Genomic DNA, 16,615 nt, shown 5'->3' with positions numbered 1-16,615 from the left:
ATATAAAACTCATTTCAGAAAACCTTCTCTAAAAAACACTCTACTTCATATAGACTGAGGTTCACAGAGCCTGAAACAGTGAGTGCTGAAAGCAAATTGTTTACCATTTATTATTGCAGCACTTTACCCTGCAAAATTTTGTATATTTCCATTCAAGTCAATTAGGATAGAATATTTTTGTAATACAACAGTTTTTTAACTGAAAATCATTCAAAAAGCGATTACAGTAACATCTGAACAATGAAAGAAAGTGAAATGTGATTATTTTTGACATGATTCTATCCCACTCTCCACCGTAACACATTTGTCATTACAGCAAAAATATCACATTTCTGTGAATGTATTATATCAAGCACAGTATGAATAAAATATCATTGTGATATTATAACATTTTAACCAAAAACTATTGAAAAAATGAGTAACATCTCTTGGACATCGGAAGGTTAGGTAAAGACTTGTTTTTGTCATGTATTTTATGCTATTTTATACTGAAAGTCATATTTCAGCAAAACTACTATTTATTTCTGAGAATATATTCATTTAGGTAGTTAAGGTAAAATATTCTTATGATGTAACAGTTTTTTTTTTACTGAAAATGATTCAAAAACACATACCATTTAGCTGATACAACATAGCCCATCACGGAGGCTTTGCCTTTGCAACCATTACCCACGAACAGGTCGACCCCCTAATTTTTTGCCTAATAATTTGGTTTTAAAAACTCAAACTATAAATGAGTATATATGGTACTTGAGTTTTCTTCACTCTAAGAATCTTTGTAATGTAAAGGCAAGTATATAAATTGAAACCCACCTGTTGTAAGGTGATGGATCATAGATGTGGCGAGCACTAGCAGCACAGCCTAGTGCTAGACCACAGAGAAGAAACACAAAAAACACAAGGCACAACTGTCCACACTTCACCAGGGGCTGTAAACTCTCCCGCATCACATGCCCGGAAGACTTATAATAAGCCAGTGACAGTTTATGCTGAGGAGAAGAAAATATTGCAGGCAGTCCAAACACGTATGCCTTAAACTACCATGACATAACCCTAGGACCCATTTTATGGGCTTCTGCAACTTTCAGGCTGCACCCAATGCAAGAACTGGGGAGTGATGGACCCCTTTGGAGCAAGACGATTCTTAATGCACTCCTTTCCATTCAGCCTAGTAGAAGGTGACTATTTGCAGCAGGAGTCCAGTAACACCAGCCTTTCATTATAAGTTCTAAGACATAAGACATACATACATATTCCATGGATAAATCTGGTGAAGCATTACAAATGATCATTGTTGTAAATTATTTACATAACTTTCTCATCTTTAACTCATGATCAGATCAGGTTATGTGCTTAATTTTATGGTAGTTGAGCCATCATATGGCCTTTACTTTGTATAATAGTGTGTCTCCAAAGAGCTAAAAACCTTTGAATAATGATATGTAAAATTACAGATGGATGTTGAGATATTTCTACTCAAATGAGAAGCAGTGAACCTTTTAACTGAGAAGTATTAAGATAGTTATACCTGAATTCAGTTTACAAATTACATAAGTTGAGGAAACACTATATTCTAAGTATCACATTATGACTGAGTTTGGAACTTGAGATGAATATAAAAACGTGAGAGTTGCACTTAAACATTTGATTTTGAGTCAATGTTCACTTATACTAAGACCTTTGTAACCACAGTATCTCAAGATCTTATGTATTAACTCTAGTTATATGAATTATTATGTATTGTTTCATACTTTGAAAAAAATCAGTAAACAGGAAAGAGGAAAATCAGCCTGTATAGTCATTCTTAAAAGCTCGTATGGTCACTCATAAAAGTTCGTGGGGGTCTCCATGCACGTGGGGTAAATTTTTATGACTACTGACAACACATGACTGAAAAACATAATCTTTTCTTAATTTATTACATCAACATCACAGTTCTGCTGTGTGGTCACATCCTTATACATACTTGCCATCCAAAAAGGGGTGGGGACTGCACGCACACACACACACACACACGCTAACTTTTATGACTGCCTGTATAAAATGATAATATTCATAAAAATAGCACTCTCAATATATATATATATATATATATATATATATATATATATATATATATATATATATATATATATATATATATATATTGAGATCTGTATGTAGCATTTATGGATCTGGAGAAGGCATATGATAGAGTTGATAGAGATGCTCTGTGGAAGGTATTAAGAATATATGGTGTGGGAGGCAAGTTGTTAGAAGCAGTGAAAAGTTTTTATCGAGGATGTAAGGCATGTGTATGTGTAGGAAGAGAGGAAAGTGATTGGTTCTCAGTGAATGTAGGTTTGCGGCAGGGGTGTGTGATGTCTCCATGGTTGTTTAATTTGTTTATGGATGGGGTTGTTAGGGAGGTGAATGCAAGAGATTTGGAAAGAGGGGCAAGTATGAAGTCTGTTGGGATGAGAGAGCTTGGGAAGTGAGTCAGTTGTTGTTTGCTGATGATACAGCGCTGGTGGCTGATTCATGTGAGAAACTGCAGAAGCTGGTGACTGAGTTTGGTAAAGTGTGTGAAAGAAGAAAGTTAAGAGTAAATGTGAATAAGAGCAAGGTAATTAGGTACAGTAGGGTTGAGGGTCAAGTCAATTGGGAGGTAAGTTTGAATGGAGAAAAACTGGAGGAAGTAAAGTGTTTTAGATATCTGGGAGTGGATCTGGCAGCGGATGGAACCATGGAAGTGGAAGTGGATCATAGGGTGGGGGAGGGGGCGAAAATCCTGGGAGCCTTGAAGAATGTGTGGAAGTCGAGAACATTATCTCGGAAAGCAAAAATGGGTATGTTTGAAGGAATAGTGGTTCCAACAATGTTGTATGGTTGTGAGGCGTGGGCTATGGATAGAGTTGTGCGCAGGAGGATGGATGTGCTGGAAATGAGATGTTTGAGGACGATGTGTGGTGTGAGGTGGTTTGATCGAGTAAGTAACGTAAGGGTAAGAGAGATGTGTGGAAATAAAAAGAGTATGGTTGAGAGAGCAGAAGAGGGTGTTTTAAAATGGTTTGGGCACATGGAGAGAATGAGTGAGGAAAGATTGACCAAGAGGATATATGTGACGGAGGTGGAGAGAACGAGGAGAAGTGGGACACCAAATTGGAGGTGGAAAGATGGAGTGAAAAAGATTTTGTGTGATCGGGGCCTGAACATGCAGGAGGGTGAAAGGAGGGCAAGGAATAGAGTGAATTGGATCGATGTGGTATACCGGGGTTGACGTGCTGTCAGTGGATTGAATCAGGGCATGTGAAGCGTCTGGGGTAAACCATGGAAAGCTGTGTAGGTATGTATATTTGTGTGTGGACGTATGTATATACATGTGTATGGGGGTGGGTTGGGCCATTTCTTTCGTCTGTTTCCTTGTGCTACCTCGCAAACGCGGGAGACCGCGACAAAGCAAAAAAAAAAAAAAAAAATATATATATATATATATATATATATATATATATATATATATATATATATATATATATATATATATATATATTTTTTTTTTTTTTTGTCGCGTATATGTGCGTAAGACAAGGGAGCAAATGGGTACTTCAGTGAAGGGCGCTAATGGGGAGGTGATAACAAGTAGTGATGTGAGAAGGAGATGGAGTGAGTATTTTGAAGGTTTGTTGAATGTGTTTGATGATAGAGTGGCAGATATAGGGTGTCTTGGTCGAGGTGGTGTGCAAAGTGAGAGGGTTAGGGAAAATGATTCGGTAAACAGAGAAGAGGTAGTAAAAGCTTTGCAGAGGATGAAAGCCGGCAAGGCAGCAGGTTTGGATGGTATTGCAGTGGAATTTATTAAAAAAGGGGGTGACTGTATTGTTGACTGGTTGGTAAGGTTATTTAATGTATGTATGACTCATGGTGAGGTGCCTGAGGATTGGCGGAATGCGTGCATAGTGCCATTGTACAAAGGCAAAGGGGATAAGAGTGAGTGCTCAAATTACAGAGGTATAAGTTTGTTGAGTATTCCTGGTAAATTACATGGGAGGGTATTGATTGAGAGGGTGAAGGCATGTACAGTGCATCAGATTGGGGAAGAGCAGTGTGGTTTCAGAAGTGGTAGAGGATGTGTGGATCAGGTGTTTGCTTTGAAGAATGTATGTGAGAAATACTTAGAAAAGCAAATGGATTTGTATGTAGCATTTATGGATCTGGAGAAGGCATATGATAGAGTTGATAGAGATGCTCTGTGGAAGGTATTAAGAATATATGGTGTGGGAGGCAAGTTGTTAGAAGCAGTGAAATGTTTTTATCGAGGATATAAGGCATGTGTACGTGTAGGAAGAGAGGAAAGTGATTGGTTCTCAGTGAATGTAGGTTTGCGGCAGGGGTGTGTGATGTCTCCATGGTCGTTTAATTTGTTTATGGATGGGGTTGTTAGGGAGGTGAATGCAAGAGTTTTGGAAAGAGCGGGAAGTATGAAGTCTGTTGTGGATGAGAGAGCTTGGGAAGTGAGTCAGTTGTTGTTCGCTGATGATACAACGCTGGTGGCTGATTCATGTGAGAAACTGCAGAAGCTGGTGACTGAGTTTGGTAAAGTGTGTGAAAGAAGAAAGCTAAGAGTAAATGTGAATAAGAGCAAGGTTATTAGGTACAGTAGGGTTGAGGGTCAAGTCAATTGGGAGGTAAGTTTGAATGGAGAAAAACTGGAGGAAGTAAAGTGTTTTAGATATCTGGGGGTGGATCTGGCAGCGGATGGAACCATGGAAGCGGAAGTGAATCATAGGGTGGGGGAGGGGGCGAAAATCCTGGGAGCATTGAAGAATGTGTGGAAGTCGAGAACATTATCTCAGAAAACAAAAATGGGTATGTTTGAAGGAATAGTGGTTCCAACAATGTTGTATGGTTGCGAGGCGTGGGCTATGGATAGAGTTGTGCGCAGGAGGGTGGATGTGCTGGAAATGAGATGTTTGAGGACAAAGTGTGGTGTGAGGTGGTTTGATCGAGTAAGTAATGTAAGGGTAAGAGAGATGTGTGGAAATAAAAAGAGCGTGGTTGAGAGAGCAGAAGAGGGTGTTTTGAAATGGTTTGGGCACATGGAGAGAATGAGTGAGGAAAGATTGACCAAGAGGATATATGTGTCGGAGGTGGAGGGAACGAGGAGAAGTGGGAGACCAAATTGGAGGTGGAAAGATGGAGTGAAAAAGATTTTGAGTAATCGGGGCCTGAACATGCAGGAGGGTGAAAGGCGGGCAAGGAATAGAGAGAATTGGATCGATGTGGTATACCGGGGTTGACTTGCTGTCAGTGGATTGAATCAGGGCATGTGAAGCGTCTGGGGTAAACCATGGAAAGTTGTGTGGGGCCTGGATGTGGAAAGGGAGCTGTGGTTTCGGGCATTATTGCATGACAGCTGGAGACTGAGTGTGAACGAATGGGGCCTTTGTTATCTTTTCCTAGCACTACCTCGCACACATGAGGGGGAGGGGGATGGTATTCCATGTGTGGCGAGGTGGCGATGGGAATGAATAAAGGCAGACAGTGTGAATTGTGTGCATGGGTATATATATGTATGTGTCTGTGTGTGTATATATATGTGTACATTGAGATGTATGGGTGTGTAGGTTTCCGTGTGTGGACGTGTGTGTGTATACATGTGTATGGGGGTGGGTTGGGCCATTTCTTTCATCTTTTTCCTTGCGCTACCTCGCAAATGCGGGAGACAGCGACAAAGCAAAATAAATAAATATAATTATTTATGTATTTTTATTTATTTATTTTGCTTTGTTGCTGTCTCCCGTGTTAGCGAGGTAGCGCAAGGAAACAGACAAAAGAAAGGCCCAACCCACCCACATACACATGTATATACAAACGCGTCCACACACGCAAATATACATACCTATACATCTCAACGTATACACATATATATATACACACACAGGCATTTACATATATACACATGTACATAATTTATACTGTCTGCCTTTATTCATTCCCATCACCACCTCACCACACATGAAATAACAACCCTCAACCCCGTCATGAGTGCGAGGTAGCGCTAGTAAAAGACAACAAAGGCCCCATTTATTCACGCTCAGTCTCTAGCTGTCATGTAATAATGCACCGAAACCACAGCTCCCTTTCCACGTCCAGGCCCCACAGAACTTTCCATGGTTTACCCCAGACGCTTCACATGCCCTGGTTCAGTCCATTGACAGCACGTCGACCCCAGTATACCACATCATTCCAATTCACTCCATTCCTTCCACGCCTTTCACCCTCCTGCATGATCAGGCCCCGATCACTCAAAATCTTTTTCACTCCATCTTTCTACCTCCAATTTGGTCTCCCACTTCTCGTTCCCTCCACCTCTGACACATATATCCTCTTGGTCAATCTTTCCTCACTCATTCTCTCCATGTGACCAAACCATTTCAAAACACCCTCTTCTGCTCTCTCAACCACGCTGTTTTTATTACCACACATCTCTCTTACCCTATTATTACTTACTCGATCAAACCTCCTCACACCACATATTGTCCTCAGACATCTCATTTCCAGCACATCCACCCTCCTGCGCACAACTCTATCCATAGCCTACACCTCGCAACCATACAACATTGTTTGAACCACTATTCCTTCAAACATACCCATTTTTGCTTTCCGAGATAATGTTCTCGACTTCCACACATTCTTCAAGGCTCACAGAATTTTCGCCCCCTCCCCCACCCTATGATTCACTTCCACTTCCATGGTTCCATCCACTGCCAAATCCACTCCCAGATATCTAAAACACTTTACTTCCTCCAGTTTTTCTCCATTCAAATTTACCTCCCAATTGACTTGAACCTCAACCCTACTGTACCTTGCTCTTATTCACATTTACTTTCAACTTTCATCTTTCACACACTTTACCAAACTCAGTCACCAGCTTCTGCAGTTTCTCACATGAATCAGCCACCAGCGCTGTATCATCAGCGAACAACTACTGACTCACTTCCCAAGCTCTCTCATCCACAACAGACTGCATACTTGCCCCTCTTTCCAAAACTCTTGCATTCACCTCCCTAACAACCCCATCCATAAACAAATTAAACAACCATGGAGACATCACACACCCCTGCTGCAAACCTACATTCTCTGAGAACCAATCACTTTCCTCTCTTCCTTCATGTACACATGCCTTACATTCTCAATAAAAACTTTTCACTGCTTCTAACAACTTGCCTCCCACACCATATATTCTTAATACCTTCCACAGAGCATCTCTATCAACTCTATCATATGCCTTCTCCAGATCCATAAATGCTACATACAAATCCATTTGCTTTTCTAAGTATTTCTCACATACATTCCTCAAAGCAAACACCTGATCCACACATCCTCTACCACTTCTGAAACCACACTGCTCTTCCTCAATCTGATGCTCAGTACATGCCTTCACCCTCTCAATCAATACCCTCCCATATAATTTCCCAGGAATACTCAACATACTTATACCTCTGTAATTTGAGACTCACCTTTGTCCCCTTTGCCTTTGTACAATGGCACTATGCAAGCATTCTGCCAATCCTCAGGAACCTCACCATGAGTCATACTTACATTAGATATCCTTACCATCCAGTCAACAACACAGTCACCCCCTTTTTTAATAGATTCCACTGCAATACCATCCAAACCCGCTGTCTTGCCGGCTTTCATTTTCTGTAAAGCTTTTACTACCTCTTCTCCCAACCCACCCACATACACATGTATATACATACACATCCAGACACACATATATACATACCTGTACATTTCAACGTATACATATATATGCATGTACAGACGTATACATATATTCACATGTACTTAATTCATACTTCCTGCCTTTATTCATTCCTGTTGCCACCCCACCACACATGAAATGACAACTCCCTACCCCCACATGCTTGCGAGGTAGCACTATGAAAAGACAACAAAGGCTACATTCGTTCACACCCAATCTCTAGCTGTCATGTATAATGCACTGAAACCACAGCTCCTTTTCCACATCCAGGCCCCACAAAGCTTTCCATGGTTTACCCCAGATGCTTCACATGCCCTGGTTCAACCCACTGACAGCACGTCGACCCCAGTATACCACATCATTCCATTTCACTCTATTCCTTGAACGCCTTTCACCTTCCTGCATATTCAGGCCTCGATCGGTCAAAATCTTTTTCACTCCATCCTTCCACCTCCAGTTTGGTCTCCCACTTCTCGTTCCCTCCACCTCTGACACATATATCTTCTTTGTCTATCTTTCCTCACTCATTCTCTCCATGTGACCAAACCATTTCAAAACACCCGCTTCTGCTCTCTCCACCACACTCTTTTTATTACTACACATCTCTCTTACTCTTTCATTACTTACTCGGTCAAACCACCTCACACCACATATTGTCCTCAAACATCTCATTTCCAACGCATCCACCCCCCTTTGCACAACTCTATGTACAGCCCACACTTCACAACCATGTAACATTTTTGGTACCACTATTCTTTCAAACATACCCATTTTTGCTTTCTGAGATAATGTTCTCACCTTCCACATATTTTTCAATGCCCCCAGAACTTTTGCCCCCTTCCCCACCCTGTGACTCACTTTGGCTTCCATGGTTCCATCTGCTGCCAAATCCACTCCCAGATATCTAAAACACTTCACTTCCTCCAGTTTTTCTCCATTCAAACTTACCTCCCAATTCTTGTCCCTCAACCTTACTGTACCTAATAACCTTGCTCTTATTCACATTTACTCTCAGCTTTCTTCTTTCACACACTTTACCAAACTCAGTCACCAGTTTCTGCAGTTTCTCACACGAATCATCCACTAGCGCTGTATCATCAGCGAACAACAACTGACTCACTTCCCAAGCTCTCTCATCCACAACAGACTGCATACTTGCCCCTCTTTCCAAAACTCTTGCATTCACCTCCCTAACAACCCCATCCATAAACAAATTAAACAACCATGGAGACATCACGCACCCCTGCCACAAACCAACATTCACTGAGAACCAATCACTTTCCTCTCTTCCTACTCCTACACATGCCTTACATCCTCGATAAAAACTTTTCACTGCTTCTAGCAACTTGCTTCCCACACCATATATTCTTAGCACCTTCCACAGAGTATCTCTATCAACTCTATTTTATGCCTTCTCCAGATCCATAAATGCTATATACAAATCCATTTGTTTTTCTAAGTATTTCTCACATAACATTCTTCAAAGCAAACACCTGATATACACATCCTCGACCATTTCTGAAACCACACTGCTCTTCCCCAATCTGTTGCTCTGTACATGCTTTCTCCCTCTCACTCAATACCCTCCCATATAATTTCCCAGGAATACTCAACATACTTATACCTCTGTAATTTGAGCACTCACCTTTATCCCCTTTGCCTTTGTACAATGGCACTATGCATGCGTTCTGCCAATCCTCAGGCACCTCACCACGAGTCATACATACATTAGATATCCTTACCATCCAGTCAACAACACAGTCACCCCCTTTTTTAATAGATTACACTGCAATACCATCCAAACCCGCTGCCTTGCTGGCTTTCACCTTCTGCAAAGCTTTTACTACCTCTTCTCTGTTTACCAAATCATTCTCCCTAACCCTCTCACTTCACACTCCACCTCGACCAAAACACCCTATATTTGCCACTCTATCATCTAACACATTCAACAAATCTTCAAAATACTCACTCCATCTCCTCACATCACCACTACTTGTTATTACCTCCTGATTAGCCCCTTTCACCGATGTTCCCATTTCTTCTCTTGTCGTACGCACTTTATTTACCTCCTTCCAAAATATCTTTTTATTCTCCCTAAAATTTAATGATACTCTCTCACCCCAACTCTCATTTGCCCTTTTTTTCAACTCTTGCACCTTTCTTTTAACTTCCTGTCTCTTTCTTTTATACATCTCCCAGTTATTTGCACTATTTCCCTGCAAAACTCATCCAAATGCCTCTCTCTTCTCTTTCACTAACAATCTTACTTCTTCATCCCACCACTCACTACCCTTCCTAATCTGCCCACCTCCTACGCTTCTCATGCCACAAGCATCTTTTGCACAAGCCATCACTGCCTCCCTAAATACATCCCATTCCTCCCCCACTCCCCTTATATCCTTTGCTCTCACCCTTTTCCATTCTGCACACAGTCTCTCCTCGTACTTCCTAACACAAGTCTTCTTCGCAAGCTTACTTACTCCCAGCACTCTCTTCACCCCAACATTCTCTCTTCTTTTCTGGAAACCTCTACAGATCTTCACCTTCACCTCCACAAGATAATGAGCAGACATCCCTTCAGTTGCGCCTCAGCACATTAACATCCAAAAGTCTCTCTTTCACGCGCCTAACAATTAACATGTAACTCAATAATGCCTTCTGGCCATCTATCCTGCTTACATACGTATACTTATGTTTTTGTCTCTTTTAAATCAGGTATTCCCAATCACCAGTCCTTTCTCGGCACACAAATCTACAAGCTCTTTACCATTTCTATTTACAACAATGAACACCCCATGTACACCAATTATTCCCTCAACAGCCATATTACTCACCTTTGTATTCAAAGCACCCATTACTATAACCTGGTCTCGTGCATCAAAACTACTAACACACTCACTCAGTTGCTCCCAAAATACTTGCCTCTCGTGATTTTTCTTCTCATGCCCAGGTGCATAGGCACCACTAATCAGCCAACTCTCTCCATCCACTTTCAGTTTTACCCATATCAATCTAGACTTTACTTTCTTACACTCTATCACATACTCCCACCACTCTTATTTCAGGAATAGTGCTATTCCTCCCCTTGCTCTTGTCCTCTCACCAACCCCTGACTTTACTTCCAAAACATTCCCTTGAGCTTTGTTTCACTCAGAGCCAAAACATCCAGGTTCCTTTCCTCAAACATACTACCTATCTCTCCTTTTTCCTCATCTTGGTTACATCCACACACATTTAGACACCCCAATCTGAGCCTTCGAGGAGGATGAGCACTCCCTGCGTGACTCCAATATATACATATATTTTTATTTCATTTGTTATGATTTGTCGCTGTCTCCTGCGCTAGTGAGGTAGCGCTAGGAAACAGATGAAAGAATAGCCCAACCCACCCACATTGACATGTATATACGTACACGTCCATACACGCAAATTTACGTACCTATACATCTCAGCGTATACATATATATACACATAGAGACATATACATATTTACACATGTACATAATTCATGCTGTCTGCCTTTACTCATTCCCATCGCCACCCCGCCACACATGAAATAACAACCCCCTCCCCCCGCATGTGCACGAGGTACCGCTAGGAAAAGACAACAAAGGCCATATTCGTTTACACTCAGTCTCTAGCTGTAATGTATAATGCACTGAAACCACAGCTTCCTTTCCATATCCAGGCTGCACAGAACTTTCCATGGTTAATCCCTGATGCTTCACACACCCTGGTTCAATCCATTGACAGCACGTCGACCCCGGTATACCACATCGTTCCAATTCACTGTATTCCTTGCCCGCCTTTCATCCTCCTGCATGTTCAGGCCCCGATCACTCAAAATCTTTTTCTCTCCATCTTTCCGCCTCTAATTTGGTCTCCCACTTCTCCTTGTTCCCTCCACCTCTGACACATATATCCTCTTGGTCAATCTTTCCTCACTCATTCTCTCCATGTGACCAACCCATTTCAAAACACCCTCTTCTGCTTTCTCAACCACTCTCTTTTTATTACCACACATCTCTCTTACCCTATTATTACTTACTCGATCAAACCACCTCACACCAAATATTATCCTCAAACATCTCATTTGTAGCACATCTACCCTTCTCCGCATAACTCTCTCTATAGCCCACGCCTCGCAACCATATAACATTGTTGGAACCACTATTCCTTCAAACATACCCATTTTTGATTTCTGAGATAATGTTCTCGACTTCCACATATTCTTCAACGCTCCCAGAACTCTCGCCCCCTCCCCCACCCTATGATTCACTTCTGCTTCCATGGTTCCATCCGCTGCCAAATCCACTCCCAGATATTTAAAACACTTCACTTCCTCCAGTTTTTCTCCATTGAAACTTGCCTCCCAATTGACTTGTCCCTCAACCCTACCGTACCTAATAACCTTGCACTTATTCACATATACTCTCAGCTTTCTTTCACACACTTTATCAAACTCAGTCACCAGCTTCTGCAGTTTCTGACATGAATCAGCCACCAGTGATGTATCATCAGCGAACAACAGCTGACTCACTTCCCAAGCTCTCTCATCCATAACAGACTGCATACTTGCCCCTCTTTCCAAAACGCTTGCATCCACCTCCCTAACAACCCCATCCTTAAGCAAATTAAACAACCATGGAGACATCACACACCTCTGCCGCAAACCTACATTCACTGAGAACCAACCAATCACTTTCCTCTCTTCCTACACGTACACATGCCTTACATCCTCGATAAAAACTTTTCACTGCTTCTAACAACTTGCCCCCACCCCATATGTTCTTAATACCTTCCACAGAGCATCCCTATTAACTCTATCATATGCCTTCTCCAGATCCATAAATGCTACATACAAATCCATTTGCTTTTCTAAGTATTCTCACATGCATTCTTCAAAGCAAACACCTGATCCACACATCTTCTATCACTTCTGAAACCACACTGCTCTTCCCCAATCTGATGCTCTGTACATGCCTTCACCCTCTCAGTCAATACCCTCCTATATAATTTCCCAGGAATACTCAACAAACTTAAACCTCTGTAATTTGAGCACTCACTCTTATCCCCTTTGCCTTTGTACAGTGGCACTATGCAAGCATTCCTCCAATCCTGAGGCACCTCACCATGAGTTGTACATACATAAATAACCTTACCAACTAGTCAACAATACAGTCGCCCCCTTTTTTAATAGATTCCACTGCAATACCATCCAAACCCACTGCCTTGCCAGCTTTCATCTTCCACAAAGCTTTTACTTCCTCTTCTCTGTTTACCAAATCATTCTCCCTAACCCCCTCACTTTGCACATGACCTCAACCAAAACAACCTATATATGCCACTCTATCATCAAACACATTCCACAAACCTTCAAAATACTCACTCCATCTCCTTCTCAGATCACCACTACTTGTTATTAGCCCCCTTCACTGAAGTTCCCATTGATTCCCTTGACTTACGTACTCTATTTACCTCCTCCCAAAACATCTTTTTATTCTCCCTAAAATTTAATGACACTCTCTCACCCCAACTCTTATTTGCCCTCTTTTTCACCTCTTGCACCTTTCTCTTGACCTCCTGCCTCTTTCTTTTACACATCTCCCAGTCATTTGCATTATTTCCCTGTAAAAATTGTCCAAATGCCTCTCTGTTCTCTTTCACTAATAATATTACTTCTTCATCCCACCACTCACTACCCTTTCTAATGTACCCACCTCCCACACTTTTCGTGCCACAAGCATTTTTTGGGCAAGCCATCACTGCTTCCCTAAATACATCCCATTCCTCCCCCACTTCCCTTACGTCTTTTGTTCTCACCTTTTTCCATTCTGTACTCAGTCTCTCCTGGTACTTCCTCACACAAGTCTCCTTCCCAAGCTCACTTACTCTCACCACTCTCTTCACCCCCACTTTCTCTCTTCTTTTCTGAAAACCTCTACAAATCTTCACCTTCGCCTCGGCAAGATAATGATCAGACATCCCTCCAGTTGCACCTCTCAGCACATTAACATCGAAAAGTTTCTTTCGCGCGCCTATCAATTAACACGTAATCCAATAACACTCTCTGGCTATCTCTCTTACTTACATACGTATACTTATGGATATTTATGTATTATTATTATTATTATCATTATTATTTTGCTTTGTTGCTGTCTCCTGTGTTAGCGAGGTAGCGCAAGGAAACAGACGAAAGAATGGGCAAACCCACCCACATACACATGTATATACATACATGTCCACACACACATATATACATACCTCTGCATCTCAATGTATACATATATATACACACACAGACATATACATATATACACATGTACATAATTCATACTGTCTGCCTTTATTCATTCCCATCGCCTCCTCGCCACACATGGAATAACAACCCTCTTCCCCCTCATGTGTGCGAGGTAGCACTAGGAAAAGACAACAAAGGCCCCATTCGTTCACACTCAGTCTCTAGCTGTCATGTAATGATGCACCGAAACCACAGCTCCCTTTCCACATCCAGGCCCCACAGAACTTTCCATGGTTTACCCCAGATGCTTCACATGCCCTGGTTCAATCCATTGACAGCACGTCGACCCCAGTATACCACATCGTTCCAATTCACTCTATTCCTTGCATACCTTTCACCCTCCTGCATGTTCAGGCCCTGATCACTCAAAATCTTTTTCATTCCATCTTTCCACCTCCAATTTGGTCTCCCAGTTCTCCCCATTCCCTCCACCTCTGACACATATTTCCTCTTTGTCAATCTTTCCTCACTCATTCTCTCCATATGACCAAACCATTTCAAAACACCTTCTTCTGCTCTCTCAACCACAATCTTTTTATTACTACACATCTCTCTTACCCTATTATTACTTACTCGATCAAACCACCTCACACCACATATTGTCCTCTTACATCTCATTTCCAGCACATCCACCCTCCTCCACACAACTCTGTCCATAGCCCACGCCTCACAACCATACAACATTGTTGGAACCACTATTCTATCAAACATACCCATTTTTGTTTTCCGAGATAATGTTCGCGACTTCCACACATTCTTCAAGGCTCCCAGAATTTTCGCCCCCGCCCCCTTCCTATGATTCACTTCCGCTTCCATGGTTCCATCCGCTGCAAAATCCACTCCCAGATATCTAAAACACTTCACTTCCTCCAGTTTTTCTCCATACAAACTTACCTCACAATTGTCTTGACCCTCAACTCTACTGTACCTAATAACCTTGCATTTATTCACATATACTTCTTTCTTCTTTCACACACTTTACCAAACTCAGTCACCAGTTTCTCACATGAATCAGCCACCAGCGCTGTATCATCAGCGAACAACAACTGACTCACATTCCAAGCTCTGTCATCCACAACAGACTGCATACTTGCCCCTCTTTCCAAAACTCTTGCATTCATCTCCCGAACAACCTCATCCAAAAACAAATTAAACAATTATGGAGACATCACACACCTCTGCCGCAAACCAACATTCACTGAGAACCAACCACTTTCCTCTCTTCCTACACGTACACATGCCTTATATCCTCGATAAAAACTTTTCACTGCTTCTCACAACTTGCCTCCCACATTATATAATCTTAATACCTTCCACAGAGCATCTCTATCAACTCTACCATATGCCTTCTCCAGATCCATAAATGCTACATACAAATCCATTTGCTTTTCTAAGTATTTCTCACATAGATTCTTCAAAGCAAACACCTGATCCACACATCCTCTACCACTTCTGAAACCACACTGCTCTTCCCCCAATCTGATGCTCTGTACATGCCTTCACCCTCTCAATCAATACCCTCCCATATAATTTCCCAGGAATACTCAACAAACTTATACCTCTGTAATTTGAGCACTCACTCTTATCCCCTTTGCCTTTGTACAATGGCACTATGCAAGGATTCTGTCAATCCTCAGGCACCTCACCATGAATCATACATATGTTAAATAACCTTACCAACCAGTCAACAACACAGTCACCCCCTTTTTTAATAGGTTCCACTGCAATTCCATCCAAACCCACTGACTTGCCAGCTTTCATCTTCCGCAAAGCTTTTACTACCTCTTCTCTGTTTACTAAATAATTTTCCTTAACCCTTTCACTTTGCACACCACCTCGACCAAAACACCCTATATCTGCCACTCTTATCATCAAACACATTCAACAAACCTTCAAAATACTCACTCCATCTCCTTCTCACATCACCACTACTTGTTATCACCTCTCCATTAGCCCCCTTCACTGAAGTTCCCATTTGTTCCCTTGTCTTATGCACTTTATTTACCACCTTCCAAAACTTCTTTTTATTCTCCCTAAAATTTAATGATACTCTCTCACCCCAACTCTCATTTGCCCTCTTTTTCAGCTCTTGCACCTTTCTCTTGACCTCCTCCCTCTTTCTTTTAAACATCTCCCACTCATTTGCATTATTTCCCTGGAAAAATTGTCCAAATGCTTCTCTCTTCTCTTTCACTAATAATCTTACTTCTTCATCCCACTACTCACTACCCTTTCTAATCTTCCCACCTCCCACGCTTCTCATGCCACAAGCATCTTTTGCACAAGCCATCACTGCTTCCCTAAATACATCCCATTCCTCCCCCACTCCCCTTACGTCCTTTGTTCTCACCTTTTTCCATTCTGTATTCAGTCTCTCCTGGTACTTCCTCACACAAGTCTCCTTCCCAAGCTCACTTACTCTCACCACTCTCTTCACCCCAACATTCTCTCTTCTTTTCTGAAAACCTCTACAAATCTTCACCTTCGCCTCCACACGATAATGATCAGACATCCCTCCAGTTGCACCTGTCAGCACATTAACCTCTAAAAGTCTCTCTTTTGCACGC

General features: G+C 41.8%; 1 protein-coding gene and 1 long non-coding RNA gene across 2 annotated transcripts in view; one reads left to right on the top strand and one right to left on the bottom strand.

Moving 5' to 3' along the window:
- LOC139754660 (uncharacterized) overlaps positions 1-16,615 on the top strand; it is a 216,704-nt gene that overhangs the window by 98,900 nt on the left and 101,189 nt on the right. The window lies entirely within an intron of this gene.
- LOC139754659 (solute carrier family 22 member 6-A-like) overlaps positions 1-16,615 on the bottom strand; it is a 170,184-nt gene that overhangs the window by 55,254 nt on the left and 98,315 nt on the right. The window contains 1 exon segment of the mRNA XM_071672193.1: positions 814-989. Within this exon segment, the coding sequence (XP_071528294.1) occupies positions 814-989 (176 nt within the window).

This window comes from Panulirus ornatus, chromosome 17 (genome assembly GCF_036320965.1).
Source record: "Panulirus ornatus isolate Po-2019 chromosome 17, ASM3632096v1, whole genome shotgun sequence".
In the NCBI taxonomy this organism is placed as follows: Eukaryota; Metazoa; Arthropoda; class Malacostraca; order Decapoda; family Palinuridae; genus Panulirus; species Panulirus ornatus.
Note: the sequence above shows the minus strand (reverse complement) of the source record. Positions and strands in the feature narration are given on the sequence as shown.